Source organism: Puma concolor, chromosome E2 (genome assembly GCF_028749965.1).
Source record: "Puma concolor isolate L17-30 chromosome E2, mPumCon1.1.hap2, whole genome shotgun sequence".
In the NCBI taxonomy this organism is placed as follows: domain Eukaryota; kingdom Metazoa; phylum Chordata; class Mammalia; order Carnivora; family Felidae; genus Puma; species Puma concolor.
In genome coordinates this window covers 31132641-31148238 of record NC_141681.1, presented here as the reverse complement: position 1 = coordinate 31148238, position 15598 = coordinate 31132641, and the positions used below count along the sequence as shown (strand labels likewise).

At 39.4% G+C, this 15598-nt stretch overlaps 1 protein-coding gene across 4 annotated transcripts in view; it reads left to right on the top strand.

The window, feature by feature from the left end:
* The window catches only part of FTO (FTO alpha-ketoglutarate dependent dioxygenase), a 394888-nt gene that overhangs the window by 96937 nt on the left and 282353 nt on the right, over positions 1-15598 (top strand). For all 4 annotated transcript variants that reach the window (XM_086689419.1, XM_086689416.1, XM_086689417.1 and 1 more), the window contains exon 2: positions 13695-13772. In XM_086689419.1, coding sequence (XP_086545545.1) covers positions 13695-13772 — 78 coding nt within the window. The remainder of the gene's footprint in view (positions 1-13694; positions 13773-15598) is intronic.

The window sequence follows — 15598 nt, the reverse complement described above, 5'->3', positions numbered from 1 at the left end:
GTAGGTGCTCCAATGTTGGGTGCATACATATTTATGGTTGTTATATTCTCTTGATGAGTTGACCCCTCTATCATTATACAGTGACCTTCTTTGTCTCTTGTAACAGTTGAATTAAAGTTTATTTCTTGTATATATAGCTTTTCCTTTTCTTTTTTGGTTTCCACATTGCATGGACTATCTTTTTCCATCCCTTTGAGCCTATGTGTGTCTTTAAATCTTTCGTGTGTCTCTTGTAGGCAGCATATAGTTGTATCTTTTTTTTTTCAAGTCCACTTAACCACTCTATGTCTTTTGATTGGACAATTTAATCCATTAACATTTAGAATAACTATGAATAGGAAAGGAGTTACTAATGCCATCTTATTAATTGTGTTTTGGCTCTCTTGTAGTTAGTTCCCTTGTTCCTTTCTTCTTCTCTTGGTGTCTTCCTTTGTGTATTGATACCTTCCTATAGTGGTATGCTTTGATATGCTTCTCTTTATGTTTGTGTATCTATTATAAGTTTTGGCTTTGTGGTTACTGTGAGGCTTCCATAAAAGATTTCATAGACTGTTTTATGCTGATAACAATTTAACTTCAACTGCATACAAAAACTCTACCCTTTTATTCTTCCTTTTTTATGAAAGTTTTTGATGTCACAATGTATCTCTTTTTATATTGTGTATATATTAACAAATTATTGTAGCTATAGTTACTTTAATGCTTTTGTCCTTTAGTCTTTTTGCTAGAGATCACTGGCTAGCACAAATTAGAGTTATATTACAGTATAACTGTAATAAAGTTCTGAATTTTACTACGTACTTTAATTGTACATTGTATATTTTCATGTTACTAAATAACGTCCTTTCATTTCAGCTTGGAGTCTTTATTTAGCATTTCTTGTAAGGCATACCTAGTAGTGATGAACTCACTCAGACTTTGTTTGGGAAAGTCTTTGTTTTTTCTTCATTTTTGAAGGATGTCTTTGCTAGGTAAAGTATTTTTGATAGTTTTGGTTGGCATTTTTTTCAGTATCTTGAATATAACACCCCACTTCCTCTTGGTCTGTAAGGTTTCTGCTGAGAAATTCACTCATAGCCTTGTAGGAGTTACCTTGTAGGTGACAAGCTTCTCTTGCTGCTTTTAAAATTCTCTCTTTGGGGCACCTGGGTGGCTCAGTCAGTTAAGTGACTGATTCTTGGTTTGCTCAGGTCATGATCTCATGGTTCATCGGTTCAAGCTCTGAGTCAGGCTCTGCACTGACAGCAGGGAGCCTGCTTGGGAATCTCCCTCTCTTTCTCTCTCTCTGACCCTCCCCCATGTTCTCGCTCCCTCTCTCTCCCTCTCTCTCTCAAAATAAATAAATAAACTTAAAAAATTCTCTCTTTGACTTTGACTTTTTGACAGTTTTATTATAATGTGTCTTGGATTAGACCTTTTTGATTTGAATCTGTGTGAGGACCCTAAGAACATTGTGAATTTGGATGAATGGCCAAATTCTTTCCCAGATTTGGGAAATTCTCAGACATTATTTCTTGGCATATGCCTTCTACCTACTTTTCCTCCTTAGAGTCTAGTAGTTACATACTGCTTCTCTTGATGGTATCTCATGGTTTACATGGGCTTCCCTCACTCCTTCATTTTTTTTCCCTTGTTCTCCTTTATTTGGATAATTTCAGGGATCCTGTTTTCTCCTTCACAGATTCTTCTGCTTGATCCGTTCTGTTGTTCGTACTGTTGTTGTTGGTTTTTTTGTTTGTTTGTTTTTTTAAATTTCATTCATTTTGTTCTTCAGCTTCATACTTTGTTTGGTCCCGTATCATTCCTGTCTCTTTGTTTAACTTCTCATTTTGTTCATGTACGTTTTTCTTAATTTCATCGAATTATCTTTCTTTGTATTCTCATAGCTTATTGAGCTTGCTTAAAACAGCTACTTTGAATTCTTTTTTTTTTTTTTATTTTTTTTTATTTTTAAATTTTTTTTTTTCAACGTTTTTATTTATTTTTGGGACAGAGAGAGACAGAGCATGAACAGGGGAGGGGCAGAGAGAGAGGGAGACACAGAATCGGAAACAGGCTCCAGGCTCCGAGCCATCAGCCCAGAGCCTGACGCGGGGCTCGAACTCACGGACCGCGAGATCGTGACCTGGCTGAAGTCGGACGCTTAACCGACTGCGCCACCCAGGCGCCCCTACTTTGAATTCTTTAATGGGCATATCGCAGATCTCCATGTCTTTAGAGCTGGTTACCAGAAAATGACTGCATTTCTTTTGATAGTGTCACGTTTCCCTGACATTTCATATTCCTTGAAGTCTTGCATTGCTGGGTCCTCCAATATTGACTGACTGACTTCCAGAGAGAAATACCTTCTGTCAGCCCTACTAGGGATTCTGAGGCTTTCTCGAACCTTCTACGGATACCCCTGTACACTTATTGGTCTCTCTTGTGATGCAGTTGTTGGTCTTGTATGTCTTCTCTCAATCCTGCAAAGCACCGGACTGAGTACTGACTGCTTCCCTTGTGCTTTTTCAAGGGAACTGCTAAATACTCAGGTTTGTGATCTCTCCTTGATCCACAGATTTGGAACGGCTTTCTGTGCATACTCCCCAGCTGTCTGGAATGGCTTCTTCTTGTCACTTTTAGGAGTGTGCACAGGGAGCGTGCAGAATGGAGGTTTGTGGGTGAGGACTGTGGAGCACTGTGGGTTCCCATGGGCCAGTTGGAGGGATCAGATCAATGGGTGGGGTGACCCCAGCACCTGTGGTTTGGCCTTCCAATGAAGTCCACGGTATGGTTAATAGCAATTGTCCCTTTATTATGTGTATTTGAAGCCTTGACTATTGTTCTCCCAGGTGCTCCCTACCCCCCAGTTATAAAGGTCACCACTTGGTACTCTCAGTGAGATGAGAGAAAAATAGGCCTCTTTGGCAGCATCCCATAATACCTGGAGAAACTGGGTGCTCGTTCACACAGTTTCACTTGATACCGTGGGAAAAATCATGGCCTAACAAGAGTATTGGGTACTCTTCGCGCTAACTTGTGCCCCACTGTGGGAGAAATAATGTGGGTAAAGTCAAACAAATTGTGCCTCTTACCCTTTTGACGTGTCTAGCCGTGGCTTTGTCTTGCTCCAATGGTGTGCTGGAGCTTTTCCACTGGACTCTTACACTTCCACAAAGGTTGTCTTTTCTGTGGATAATTGTCTAAGTCAGTGTTCTTCAGGGTTTCCTGGATCTTGGCCTAAAGGGACTGGAGCCCATTCATGGGCCACATTTGGGTTTATAGTGAACCCAGGTCTGTATACCTATTACTTGCTACACAGGTGGGCGAGACTCCTACAGGGAGTCTTGGTGTATGATGAGATCCTATAGCTCTCACAAAGGCACTTTTATTTGTGGATGGATGCCAAATTGTTTTTGTTCAGGGGGTGTGTACAATTGAGTGATGTCTTGCTCAGCTATGTTCTTGACATCATTCTCCCCCAGAGAGCATTTTTTTTTATCTTTAAGTTTATTTATTTTTGAGAGTGAGAGTATGAGCAAGGGAGGGACAGAGAGAGAGGGACAGAGGATCCCAAGCAGGCTATAGGCTGGCGCAGAGCCTGTTGCGGGGCTCAGACTCACAAACGGTGAGATCATGACCAGAGCCGAAATTGAGAGTTGGCGTGTTACCAACTGAGCCACTGAAGTGCCTCAAGAGAACATATTTTTTAATGACCTGATTCAAAAAATATATATTCATATTTAGACATGGTCTGTCTTGCCAAATGTTCTGTGTGCATTTGAGACAAATGTGTATTTTTCCATTGTTTGGTTAAGTGTTATGTAAATGTCAATTAGGTTAAGTTGGTTTATAGTGTTGTTCAAGTCTTCTATATTCTTACTGAGTGTTCTGTCTGCTTGTTCTACTGACCGTTGAGGGAAGGATATTTAAATCTTTGACTATAATTGTGAAATCACCTATTTCTGTTTGCTGTTCTATCCGATTTTACTGCATGTATTTTGTAGATCCGTTGTTAGTTGCATAGATATTTAAGATTACTATGTTCTCTTGATGAATTGACTCCTTTGTCATTATGAAATAACTCTCTTTACCTCTTCTAACATTCGTTGCTCTCAAACTCATTTTGTCTGGCATCAATATAGCTACTTCAAATTTCTTTTGATTAGAATAACTGTGGTAAATATTTTTTTCTATTCTTTTACTTTCTTAAATCTTTTATTGTCACAAAATATGTGTAACAAACATTTTACGTATACAACCTAACATTTTTAAGTGTTCAGTTTTGTGGCATTAAGTACAATCATTGTTGTAGCCATCCTTTTACTTTATATTTACTTTTACTTTATATTTACTTTATATTTACTTTATATTTGAAGTCAGTTTGTTATAGGCAGCATATAGTTGGACATTAACTTTTTTATTGTTATTTTGAAAATTTACACCCAAGTTAGTTGGTGTATATTGCAATAATGATTTCAAGAGTAGAATCCAGTGATTCGTCCCCTACATATAACACCCAGTGCTCAACCCAACAAGTATTCTTAGTGCCCCTCGCCCATTTAGCTCATCCCCCTACCCATAACCCTCCAGCACCCTCAGTTCTCTATATTTAAGAGTCTCTTATGTTTTGTCCCCCTCCTGGTTTTTATATCATTTTTGCTTCCCTTCCCTTATGTTCATCTGTTTTGTCTCTTCAATTCCACACATGAGTGAAGTCATGTTATTTGTCTTTCTCTGACTAATTTTGCTTAGCATAATACATTCTAGTTCCATCCACGTTGTTGCAAATGGCAAGATTTCATTCTTTTTGATTGCTGAGTAATACTCCATTGTATATATGTACCACATCTTCTTTATCCATTCATCCATCAATGGACATTTGGACTCTTTCCATACTTTGGCTATTGTTGATAGTGCTGCTATACACATGGGGGTTCATGTGTCCCTTCGAAATAGCACAACTGTATCCCGTGGATAAATGCTTAGTAGTGCAATTGCTGGGTCATAGGGTAGTTCTATTTTAATTTTTTGAGGAACCTCCATACTGTTTTCCAGAGTGGCTGCACCAGTTTGCATTCCCACCAACAGTGCAAAAGGGTTCCTCTTTCTCTGCATCCTCACCAACATCTGTCATTGCCTGAGTTGTTAATTTTAGCCATTCTGACAGGTGCGAGGTGGTATCTTATTGTGGTTTGGATTTCTCTTTCCCTGATGATGAGTGATGTGGTGCATTTTTTCATGTGTCTGTTAGCCATCTGGATGTCTTTGGGAAAGTGTCTATTCATGTCTTTTGTCCATTTCGTCACTGGATTATTTGTTATTTTGAGTATTGAGTTTGATAAGTTGGATATTGATATTTTTAAAACATAATCTGACGGTCTCTTCCTGTTAATTGAGTTGTTTAGACTGTTTACATGTAATGTGATTATTTATATGGTTGGATTTAATTTTACCATTTTGCAATTTACCCTTTTTTTTTTCTTGGTTTTTCCCTTTTGGATTGATTTTTCATGATTCCATTTTATCTCCCTTTTTGGCTTATTACCTGTAACTCTTTGTTGTTATTTTATGGTTGTTTTAGCATTTCTAGCATATATCTGTATCTTAATAGAGTATATTTTTAAGTAGTACTATTGCACTTCAAATGTAGTTTAAGAATCTTATAACAAAATACTTCCATTTTTCTTTGACCATTGTGGTATTGTTAAATGTTTCATTTCTACATATATTATAAACCCCACAATATACTATTGTTTTTGCTTTAAATAGCTATCTTTCATAAAGATTTAAATGGTGAGGATAAAGTCATTTTATTTCCAATGTAGTTTCTATTTCTGATGTTCTTCATTGTGTCAACTCAGCTTTCTATCTAGTATCATTTTTTTTTTCTGCCTTTTTAATCATTTCTTACAATGAAGCTTTGCTGGTATTCCATTATTTTTATTTTTCTGTATCTGCAAAAGTGTTTATTTCATCTTTGTTTTTGAAAGACATTTTGGCTTGGTATAGAAAGCTAGTTGACAAATACTTTTGTCAGTTATTTGAAAATGTTGTTTTCACTGTCTTCTGGCTAACATTGTTTCAGTAGGATATTTCATTTTATGATTTGTTTTTGTGTATATACTATTTCTTTGACTGCTTTTAAGCTTTTCTCTTTTCACTGAATTTAAGTAATCTGATTATATTATGCTATAGTGTTATTTCTGTATGTTTTTTGTGCCTAGGGTTCTGTGAATACCTCTCTTAAATCTGTGGATTTATAGTTTTCATCAAATTGGGAAAATTTTTGGACAAGCTTTTTTCCTTTTCCCATTCTCTTGCTTGTTCTTTAGTGACTCTAGTTGCAAGTATTATACTGCTTAAAGTCATCTCATAGTTCGCCGTGATTTTTTTTTTTCCAGTGTTTCCTTCTGGATGATATCCACTGATATGTTTTCATGTTCGCTCTTCCGTTCTCTGTGATATCTAATCTGCTTTGAAGCCTATCCTTTATATATTTCATCTTGAACATTGAGGTTTTCCTGTCTAGAAGTATGATTCAATTTTCTTTATTTCTTCTGTTTCTCTCCTTACCATGTTCAGTCTTTCCCCAACTTTTTGAACTTACGAACTACAGTTATATCACTTTTTAAATGTACTTTTCATTTTGTCATTGTACCATTTTGGAGCCAGTTTCAATTGATTGATTTTTCTTTCCATTATAAGTCACATTACTTTGTCTTGCTTTCCATGGTTGTAGTTTTTGATTGGACACAGTTTGATCCTTTTAGTCTGATTTAAGATTTTTAAAGAAAGAACAGTCTAGGACCAATTTTGTGTTATCATTGAAACAAAGTCCTCCTGAGAATTTTTCCTGATGTTTTGTGGATTATGTGATTTTTTTACTTTGGCTGGATTTTTGGTCTGCAATGACATTGGCTCCCATTATTGGCAACAACAAGAAATCCTAAGAAAATTTCTTAAAAGAATTTCTTGGAGCACTGTAGAGCTACCAAAGCAGCTAAGACTTGAGTGTCTAAAAGTAGTGGTAAAAGCATTTGTTTTATATTAAAAGAAAAAAAAAAGGATGGCTTTTAATTAAAATTATTTAAGATTTTGTGTTTATATGTTCTTTTTAAGTTAAAAATTGGGCAATTCTTTTTTTTTTTTTTAATTTTTTTTTTCAACGTTTATTTATTTTTGGGACAGAGAGAGACAGAGCATGAACAGGGGAGGGGCAGAGAGAGAGAGAGAGAGAGAGAGAGACACAGAATCGGAAACAGGCTCCAGGCTCTGAGCCATCAGCCCAGAGCCTGACATGGGGCTCGAACTCACGGACCGCAAGATCGTGACCTGGCTGAAGTCGGACGCTTAACCGACTGCGCCACCCAGGCGCCCCAAAAATTGGGCAATTCTTAAAAGATAAAATTTTTGTTGCCTCTGAATTGATATGGTGGAGTATAGAGAAATGACCTTGTATTTGAAAATGAGAACGTGAGTTGTGATTTTCTCATGATCAGCCGTGTAATCTCTTGCCAGTCACTGTATATCCCTGGATGGGTTTTTGTTTCTTCATCTGTTCTAAAATTTTACAATAATTTTTATTTCTGTCACCAGTATAGCTAACTGAGGCATTGTATATGTGTGTGTGTGTGTGTGTGTGTGTGTGTGTGTATACACATAAACTTTTATGAAGAGTTTTTATATGTTTCTGCTGTAGTTCACCCAAGCCAATTAATATCTGAATTTCCCATGTAGCATTAATCTGTGTCATAAAGTATTCTTTTATAGATAGCTCATAACTGGTAAATAAAACATATTTCCCAGAGATGAGCAAATAACAAGTAGTTGTCAAAGTTTATTGAGGGTTTTTTTTTATGTGCTAGGCACTGTTCTTCGATCTCTGGATGTGTATCTTCACTTACACCTCACATGGAGCTAAGAGACTAGTTCCAAACCATTTACCTAGTTGGGTAGAACTGGTATTAGAACTAACTTGTGGCTTCTTAGCTCATGCTTTGTTATACAAACGCCTCCCCCCATTTGAATGCCATTTCCCAAATATCTGCATAGGTTATTGCTTGTAAAACACACTAATACATGCAACTGATTTTATTTCCTCTTCACAACACTCGGTGAAACAGCGTTTTACAGATGCGTAAACTAAAATCCGGAGAGGTGTACCACATGTTGGAAGTGATGAGTCTGGATTCAGATTCTCTTTTCTCCCAAATTCGGTTTATTTTCACCATGCCATTATTTTCAGCGAGGATAGGAAAGCGAATACTAAGTTTCTTCAAGTGGTTGAACTACGGTTTTTTCCCTTGCATGTACAGCAAGTATGGCGTATGTGGATATGAAATATTTATTTATGCTGCTTTCGGTTTAGCTCTTTCTTACTCCTCTTTGTGGTATTAGTTTTGATGCGTCTTCCTCAGGGAGGTTTTACTTACTCACACCCTGCATAAGGACGAGGTCAATTTTCCCACTTTTATTTGAAACCCTCAGAAGATCGGATGATTATTTTTACACTGAACATTCATAAGCCTTTTATTTGTGACTGCATTTCGAAAAGAATCAGAGAGCAAAATTAAATTTTTATTGAACCTGACAAAATATGATTCACAGGTTGAAAATTACGTGGAAAATGAAAAATGGATAAAGAGTTAAGAGTCGTTAGCAGCATAATCTGACGAGACTGCAGAAAATACGCTTTATTTGTAGGTGAGACACCCCCTCATATCTGGTTCATCTTTTTATGTAACTATTGTAAGATTCTCAAACCATAGCTCTCTAGGACAAGATTTGCCAGCTCAGATACAGCTTCCCTTTTCACAGCGAGTCAGAGGCTTAGGGTTGAAGTTCGACCTCTAACTTAAAAATTTTTTTTGCAATGTTTTTTTATTTATTTTTGAGACAGAGAGAGAGACAGAGCATGAGCAGGGGAGGGGCAGAGAGAGAGGGAGACACAGAATGCAAAGCAGGCTCCAGGCTCTGAGCTGTCAGCACAGAGCCCGATGCAGGGCTCAAACTCACAGATGCTGAGATCATGACCTGAGGCGAAGTCGGACGCTCAACTGACTGAGCCACCCAGGCGCCCCTAGACCTCCAACTTTAAATCTTTGTGGTTTTGAGTTGCAGTGTGTTTTACCTAAGGCCTTGTGTTCGCGTTGTCTTTACTCGCTGGAAGGGTGGAGATGGGTGTAGCCCCTTACAGAAAGGTCTTTATACGCTCCTCCTACCGGGTGGGAGTGCTTGGGTTTTGCACTCTCTGGCCTTCCGTGCGGCATTTGTGAGCCGCCTGATGCATTTGACACCAGCGTGACAGCAAAGAAGCTTGTGAGCCGAGCGGTGTGCGGTGGGGCCCAGCTGTGTGGATTTATCTGTACATCAGGCCGGGGAGCGGCAGTTAGCCAGATCTGACAGTCGGCCAGGAGCACCCTGTTCGTCCACTCCAGAGTGCATTTTAATGTGTGTGCTCACCGACTGGTTGGCCTTTGACACAGAGAAATTGTCAGAACCGGGTGGTTTGTTTTGCCTCTTTACTCTTTGGTGTGCGGGTCTGTGAGAGTTTCCTCCCCGTATGCTTCATGTGCATCACAAAAATATGCACTTTCTAAAACAGAGTAAAAAAATTCAGGGCATCGTGCCTTTTCACACTGAATTTTACGTTAAGAATCAGTAGGCAGTATGTTTGAGGTAAAAAGAGGTGATATGTTGAATAGGCCACCTATTTACCTAGTTCAAAAAGCAAAAACAATGCAAATGGACTATTTGGAACAGTCTTGCTTCACCCATGTCCTCTCGTGTTCATTTCCCACCTCTGCCCTGACAGGTAACCACTTGAATAGTTTGTCACGTATCCTTTATGTTTCTGTATGACACACAAGCACATGTCCGGCCCGTTGCCTTTTACTTCCCGAGATATTCTGGAGAGGTTTTTATTTCACTAACAGGCGAACTTCCTCATCCTTGCTTACTGTTGCATTTTATCTCATTGTGTCGATGCACCATAGTTTAGTTAACCATTCTCTGTGGGTGGATCCTTGCTTTATAGCTAATCTTTTTGTTTAGTCGCGCTAGAACATACATATCAAAACACTTATCCTTTTAAAATCTACAATCAAGTGGTTTTTAGTACGTTTCTAAGCTTTTGTTCTACAGATAGAGGTCCAGTGGGTAAACTTGGACATACATTCTTCCGAACCCCACACAAGTACAGTAAAACCTTGGTTTGCGAGCATAATTCGTTCCAGAAACATGCCTGTAATCCAAAGCACTTGTATATCAAAGTGAATTGCAAGAACCATTGGCTCAGTTGTGATCATGTGATGCTCGGTATCACGTACTATTCATACTGTAAGGCATTGCTCATTTATCAAGTTAAAGTTTATTAGAAATGTTTGATTGTTTTGTGGAACTCTTACAGAACAAGTTACTCGCAGTCCAAGGTTTTACTGTATATCCATAGAAAAGTCCTTAGAAGTAGGATTTCTGAGTCAATGGGCAGATGCATTTGAATTTTGATAGGAATTGTCAATTGCCATCCATTGATTGATATTGTACTCATTTGCACTCTTGAATATGAGAGGACTTTTTTTCTCCATAGTCATGCCCAGAGTCACTTTGCCTTTTTATAAAGCAGTGTTAACTTTAAAAGATTTTTTTCATGTTTTATTTATTTTTGAGAGAGAGACAGAGCATGAGGGGGGAGGAGGGGCAGAGAGAGAGGGAGACACAGAATCCGAAGCAGGCCCCAGGTCTGAGCTGTCAGCACAGAGCCTGACACGGGACTTGAACCCGTGAACCGTGAGATCATGACCTGAGGTGCAGTCTGCCACTTAACCAACTGAGCCACCCAGGCGCCCTGCTAAAGCAATCTTAATTTTTTTTTTTTAATGTTTATTTATTTTTGAGACAGAGAGAGACAGAGCATGAACAGGGGAGGGGCAGAGAGAGAGGGAGACACAGAATCTGAACCAGGCTCCAGGCTCTGAGCCGTCAGCACAGAGCCCGACACGGGGCTTGAACTCACGGACCGTGAGATCATGACCTGAGCCGAAGTCGGACGCTTAACCGACCAAGCCACCCAGGCGCCCCAAGAAATCTTAATTTTTAAGGAATGTGTGATGTTCATGAATTACCAGTTGAATCTAATATTAATTCCTGATTGATTTCACCAAGGCAGATAGGACCAGAATTTTTTTTAGGTTGATAAATGTTCTTTTTAATTGATCTCATTAGTTAATTGGTAAAATGGTAGGCTGTGAATGTACAGAGCAGATTTCATATGTGGGGTCTTAAGTTCAGTGATTGCTGGACCTTCATTCTCTCCTGTCATATAGATATGATGATGCTCACAGTATCAAAATTGAAATTTCCAGTGGACGGAGACCATTTATATTCAGCTTGCTCTGTAGTAGGCACATTCCTATAGAATTTACCCTTTTGATACAGTCCTTCCAAATTCTGATGTTTTATACCTGTCTGATACCCTGGACTTCAACTGAGCTGGGAAATTGTTATTTTTATAACAGAGCCAAAGTATTAATTATAAACAGAATTTCAGCTTCCATCAATCCTTGTTGACCTACAGGACAGGTCTATTGCTTTTTAATCTCATTAAGGTAGAATATTTAATTCCTTAGAGGTATTGTGCCTCTGTCCTCGTTCTTATACACAAATTAGCTTCATAGACTCGCCTGCAGAGATCTTAAGGTGGTATTTCCAAGATGGAGTCATTTCAAGGTTTGAGATATCATATGCCTTTGAATTATTCAAGGATTTTAACAATGGGTTAATTTTTTTTTCTTTTTTTGGCATTTAAGTATTCTATCTATAAAAAGGACTGGTAAAAGATTCATAGGAAAATGCAGGCTTTCCTGAGGTTGAAGTGAAAATTGAGGTATGGATTTTGATTAGATCTGTGGTGAAGTCATAAATGTGTAAGTATATGCCTGGAAATATCATTAGTTCTTTCCGTGTCCCAAATAATGGCTAATGTTGAAAATAGATGAACCACTTAACCAATGATTAATCTAATGGTTTGTGTTAGTAGATGGGTTCTTCATAAAGGAAAACTGTTCCTTGTTTAACTGGTAAACCTGTCTTATCATTATGGATGAGAATAAAACCTACAGTCCAAGCAGAAAGCTTTCACTAAATAAATAAGACTAGGGTTTTATATGAGTAAGATTTAGTGTTTTGTTTCTCTTAGATCAACAGTTGCTATATTTCGATTCCTTTTTTCTTTATTTACCTTGGATAATTTGCAAAAGATCCAAAAAGAATTTAGGTTCTGCCCTACGGGTGTTTTCTCTGGACTACTCTGTGATGGGTTTGTAAGAGACAGCTGCTTTCCTGGGAGAGGGGAGGGTGATAGTCAGGGCCCCCATAGTCTGGTTGAGCAGGTTGGTCACTGCATAAAGATAGTGTCCACTGGAGCAGGTAGGGGCTAAATTCCAGTTAGTGTTCACCAAGCCATGCACTGTGGAATAGGGTTGCAATGACTCAGAGCAAGGTGTGCCCTTTTCTAATTCTTTTTTTAATTTATTTTAATTTGAGAGAGAGAGGGAGAGGGAGAGAGAAAGAATCTTAAGCAGGCTCCACACTCAGTGCAGAGCCCAACGTGGGGCTTGATCCCACGACCCTGGGATCATTACGTGAGCCAAAATCAAGAGTCGGATGCTCAATCGACCGAGCCACCCAGGCAACCCCTCCCCCCGCCCCATTTTCTAATTCTTATAAAGGTGCCGATAACAACCAGAATATGCATTTTATTGCAGTTTTATTTGACAATCTGTTGTTTTTCTTTTCTGTTTTTTTTCCCTTTGAGAAATTTTCTGTAGTATGTAGATAATTCCTATGTGTATGTCTATGTATATACACACACATATAATGCCATTTAAGCATACACACATACACGACACATACCCTCCGTATATATTTGAATATAACATTAGGTATTCTTTGAAAAAATCCTTCAGAAGGAAGGTGTCACCTTATATGTCTTTGATTCTTTATAAAGCACTTTATAATATGGGGTCTTCTCTTAGTTACTTTGTTTGAACAGCGTAGTGCTATTTGGGAAGACATAAAAATGACCTCAGACAGGGCTAGCTGTGGATGCTTTACAGACTTTTGCCATAAAATTGGAAAAGAAAAGTGAGGATGCTTTTATTAGTAATTAGTCTAGAGGTGAAAGATTACTTTCAAAAAGTAATACATAAGTAGATATGATATCAAATTAATGTTTATAGGATGAGTACATCTTCCAAATATCTTGACACTGTGTAAATGGATACTATAGTTTGCTTTGGTATTTCCAGTGTTTAGTGTCATAGAAGGATTTTCAGAAAATTCTGTCATTATACAGACAGGAAGATTTGCTTTAGAAAACTGTATTGGATGTCTCAAAAGGTGATTCTGGTGATGAGAAAGACCTTGAGTTGAAGAAATATGTCAAGATTGGTGAATTAAATTGTTTCATGGAATATAAGAGTGAATAAAATCATGATTGCTAAATTAATGCTTTATCCAATGTGTCATTTAAGTGTATGTAATTAAATTAGTACATTAAATAATAGGCATTCAGCTCATTTCTGTCTGTAAAAGTTTACACATTCAGGTTGGCTAAGTTTTCTGGGTATTGTTTCACTGGCAAAACAAGGGATTGTCTTATATTTTGGTCACTTTATAGTCAATCACCTACAATCATTATTATTTTTGAACAGAAACTGAGGCTTCTTGAGGAGCTTGAAGATACCTGGCTTCCTTATCTGACCCCCAAGGATGATGAATTTTATCAGCAGGTAAGATTTTTTAATATTTGTGTCAATCTGTATTTATTCATTCTGGTCTAAGAAGCAGCTGTGGTCTGGAGAGGTTAAATGAGAAGCGAAATGGTCTGATCTGGTTATGCAGTGACTCCTTATCATCCCCAGAACGTACAGACTCCTTCACGGTCTGCTCTCTGCCGTGAACTTAGGGCTTTAGCACAGTGGACTGTTTTTTCTTCCCCAACGTTCCATGCCTTTTGTACTTCCTTGCCTCTGCTCATTGTGTCTCTTCTGCATAGACTATCCTTTTTGCGCCTTGTTGCCAGACGGCTAAGTCTTCAAGACTTCACTTAGGGGCGCCTGGGTGGCTCAGTTGGCTAAGCATCCGACTTCGGCTCAAGTCATGATCTCACGGTTCGTGGGTTCGAGCCCCGCGTCGGGCTCTGCGCTGACAGCTCAGAGCCTGGAACCTGTTTCACATTCTGTGTCTCCCTCGCTCTCTGCCCCTTCCCTGCTTGTGTTTCTCTCTCTCTCTCTCTCTCTCTCTCTCTCTCTCTCTCTCTCCTACTCTCTCAGAAATAAATAAACATTAAAAAAAAAAAGACTTCGATTAAACATCCCCTTTCCTACAAGTAGAGTTGACTTTGCTTTGTTGTTCTGAGCTCTTGTACCCTGTGAGATACCTCTGTGGTGCCTATCACATTGTGTTGCAGTTACGGGGGCTCTGTGTTTCTCTCCCTGACTTCGTCAGTACTCTTTCAATTACAAGTGACAAAAACCCAAACAAACTCATTGCAGCAAAAAAAGGGAATTTACTGGCCTTCTTAACGTAGAGGCCTTGGAGTGCCCGGCTGAATCCAGCCTCTCAAAAGATGGTATCTGATCACTGCTTTTCTCTGTGCCGTGGTTTGATTCTGCACCCCTTGTGACTTCATGCTGGATGGGCTCTGACCTGCTAGCATAGGAGGACTCTCACAGCCCGAGGGGCGTGTGGTTTGAAGCGCATGGGATCTTAGAAGAAGGCAGTAATTTCTTTTTTTTTTTCCGGGGTCCATCCAGTTCTCCTGGGAGTGATCTCGTTGGCCTGGTTAGAATCCTGTGCCTATTCCTGAACCAGTCACTGTGTTCAGGTGGGTGAGATGCTCCTGTTTGCACAGCCCAGTTCATGCACCCACTCGTGGAGTTGGGCTCAGAGAGGACCATTTCCACTCAAAGTGCATGGGCTGTGAGTCAGAGATGGATGGTTTCCTTAGGGGACGATCGGAGTCCCCGTCCCAAAGAAGGAGGGGAAGGCGTTCTGGGCAGGCACTGATAGTGCACGGTCACCTCTGCTTTCCTCCTAGGATGTAAGCTCTTGGGGGTAAGAATTTGACCCCCTCATCTTTGTTTCTCCAGCATCTAGCGTGCACTTGGATGTGGCTGATTCTCAGTAGCTGCAGAAGGAAGACAGGAAAGATGTTTACCCATCTAGAATCCAGGTCCCTTGACTTCCAGCTCACTGTCCATTCCAGGACGTTATCTATCATCTCCCTTCTCATTAGATCTTCCCTGTCTTTCACCGGATGAGTCCTTTTATGGACTAGTTTTTCCTCCGTGCACCTCTTAATCCTTAGAGCTCTAGCACATATTCTAACCAAGACATCAATCTGCGCAGGCCAACCCCCTGCTTCAAACCGCACGGTGGCTGCTCGCGCGTTGCCTGGGTCTTGCATTTGTAGCCTTATCTCCCCGTCTCTTTCATCTTGTTACGTACGCTGGACTTTTGTCGCAAGCACCTCAGACCAGCTGCGCGGTCTCATGTTTTGGGCCTTCTTGCTCCATCCCCGGCTGACGTCCCTTCATTGGTGAACTTCTGTTAC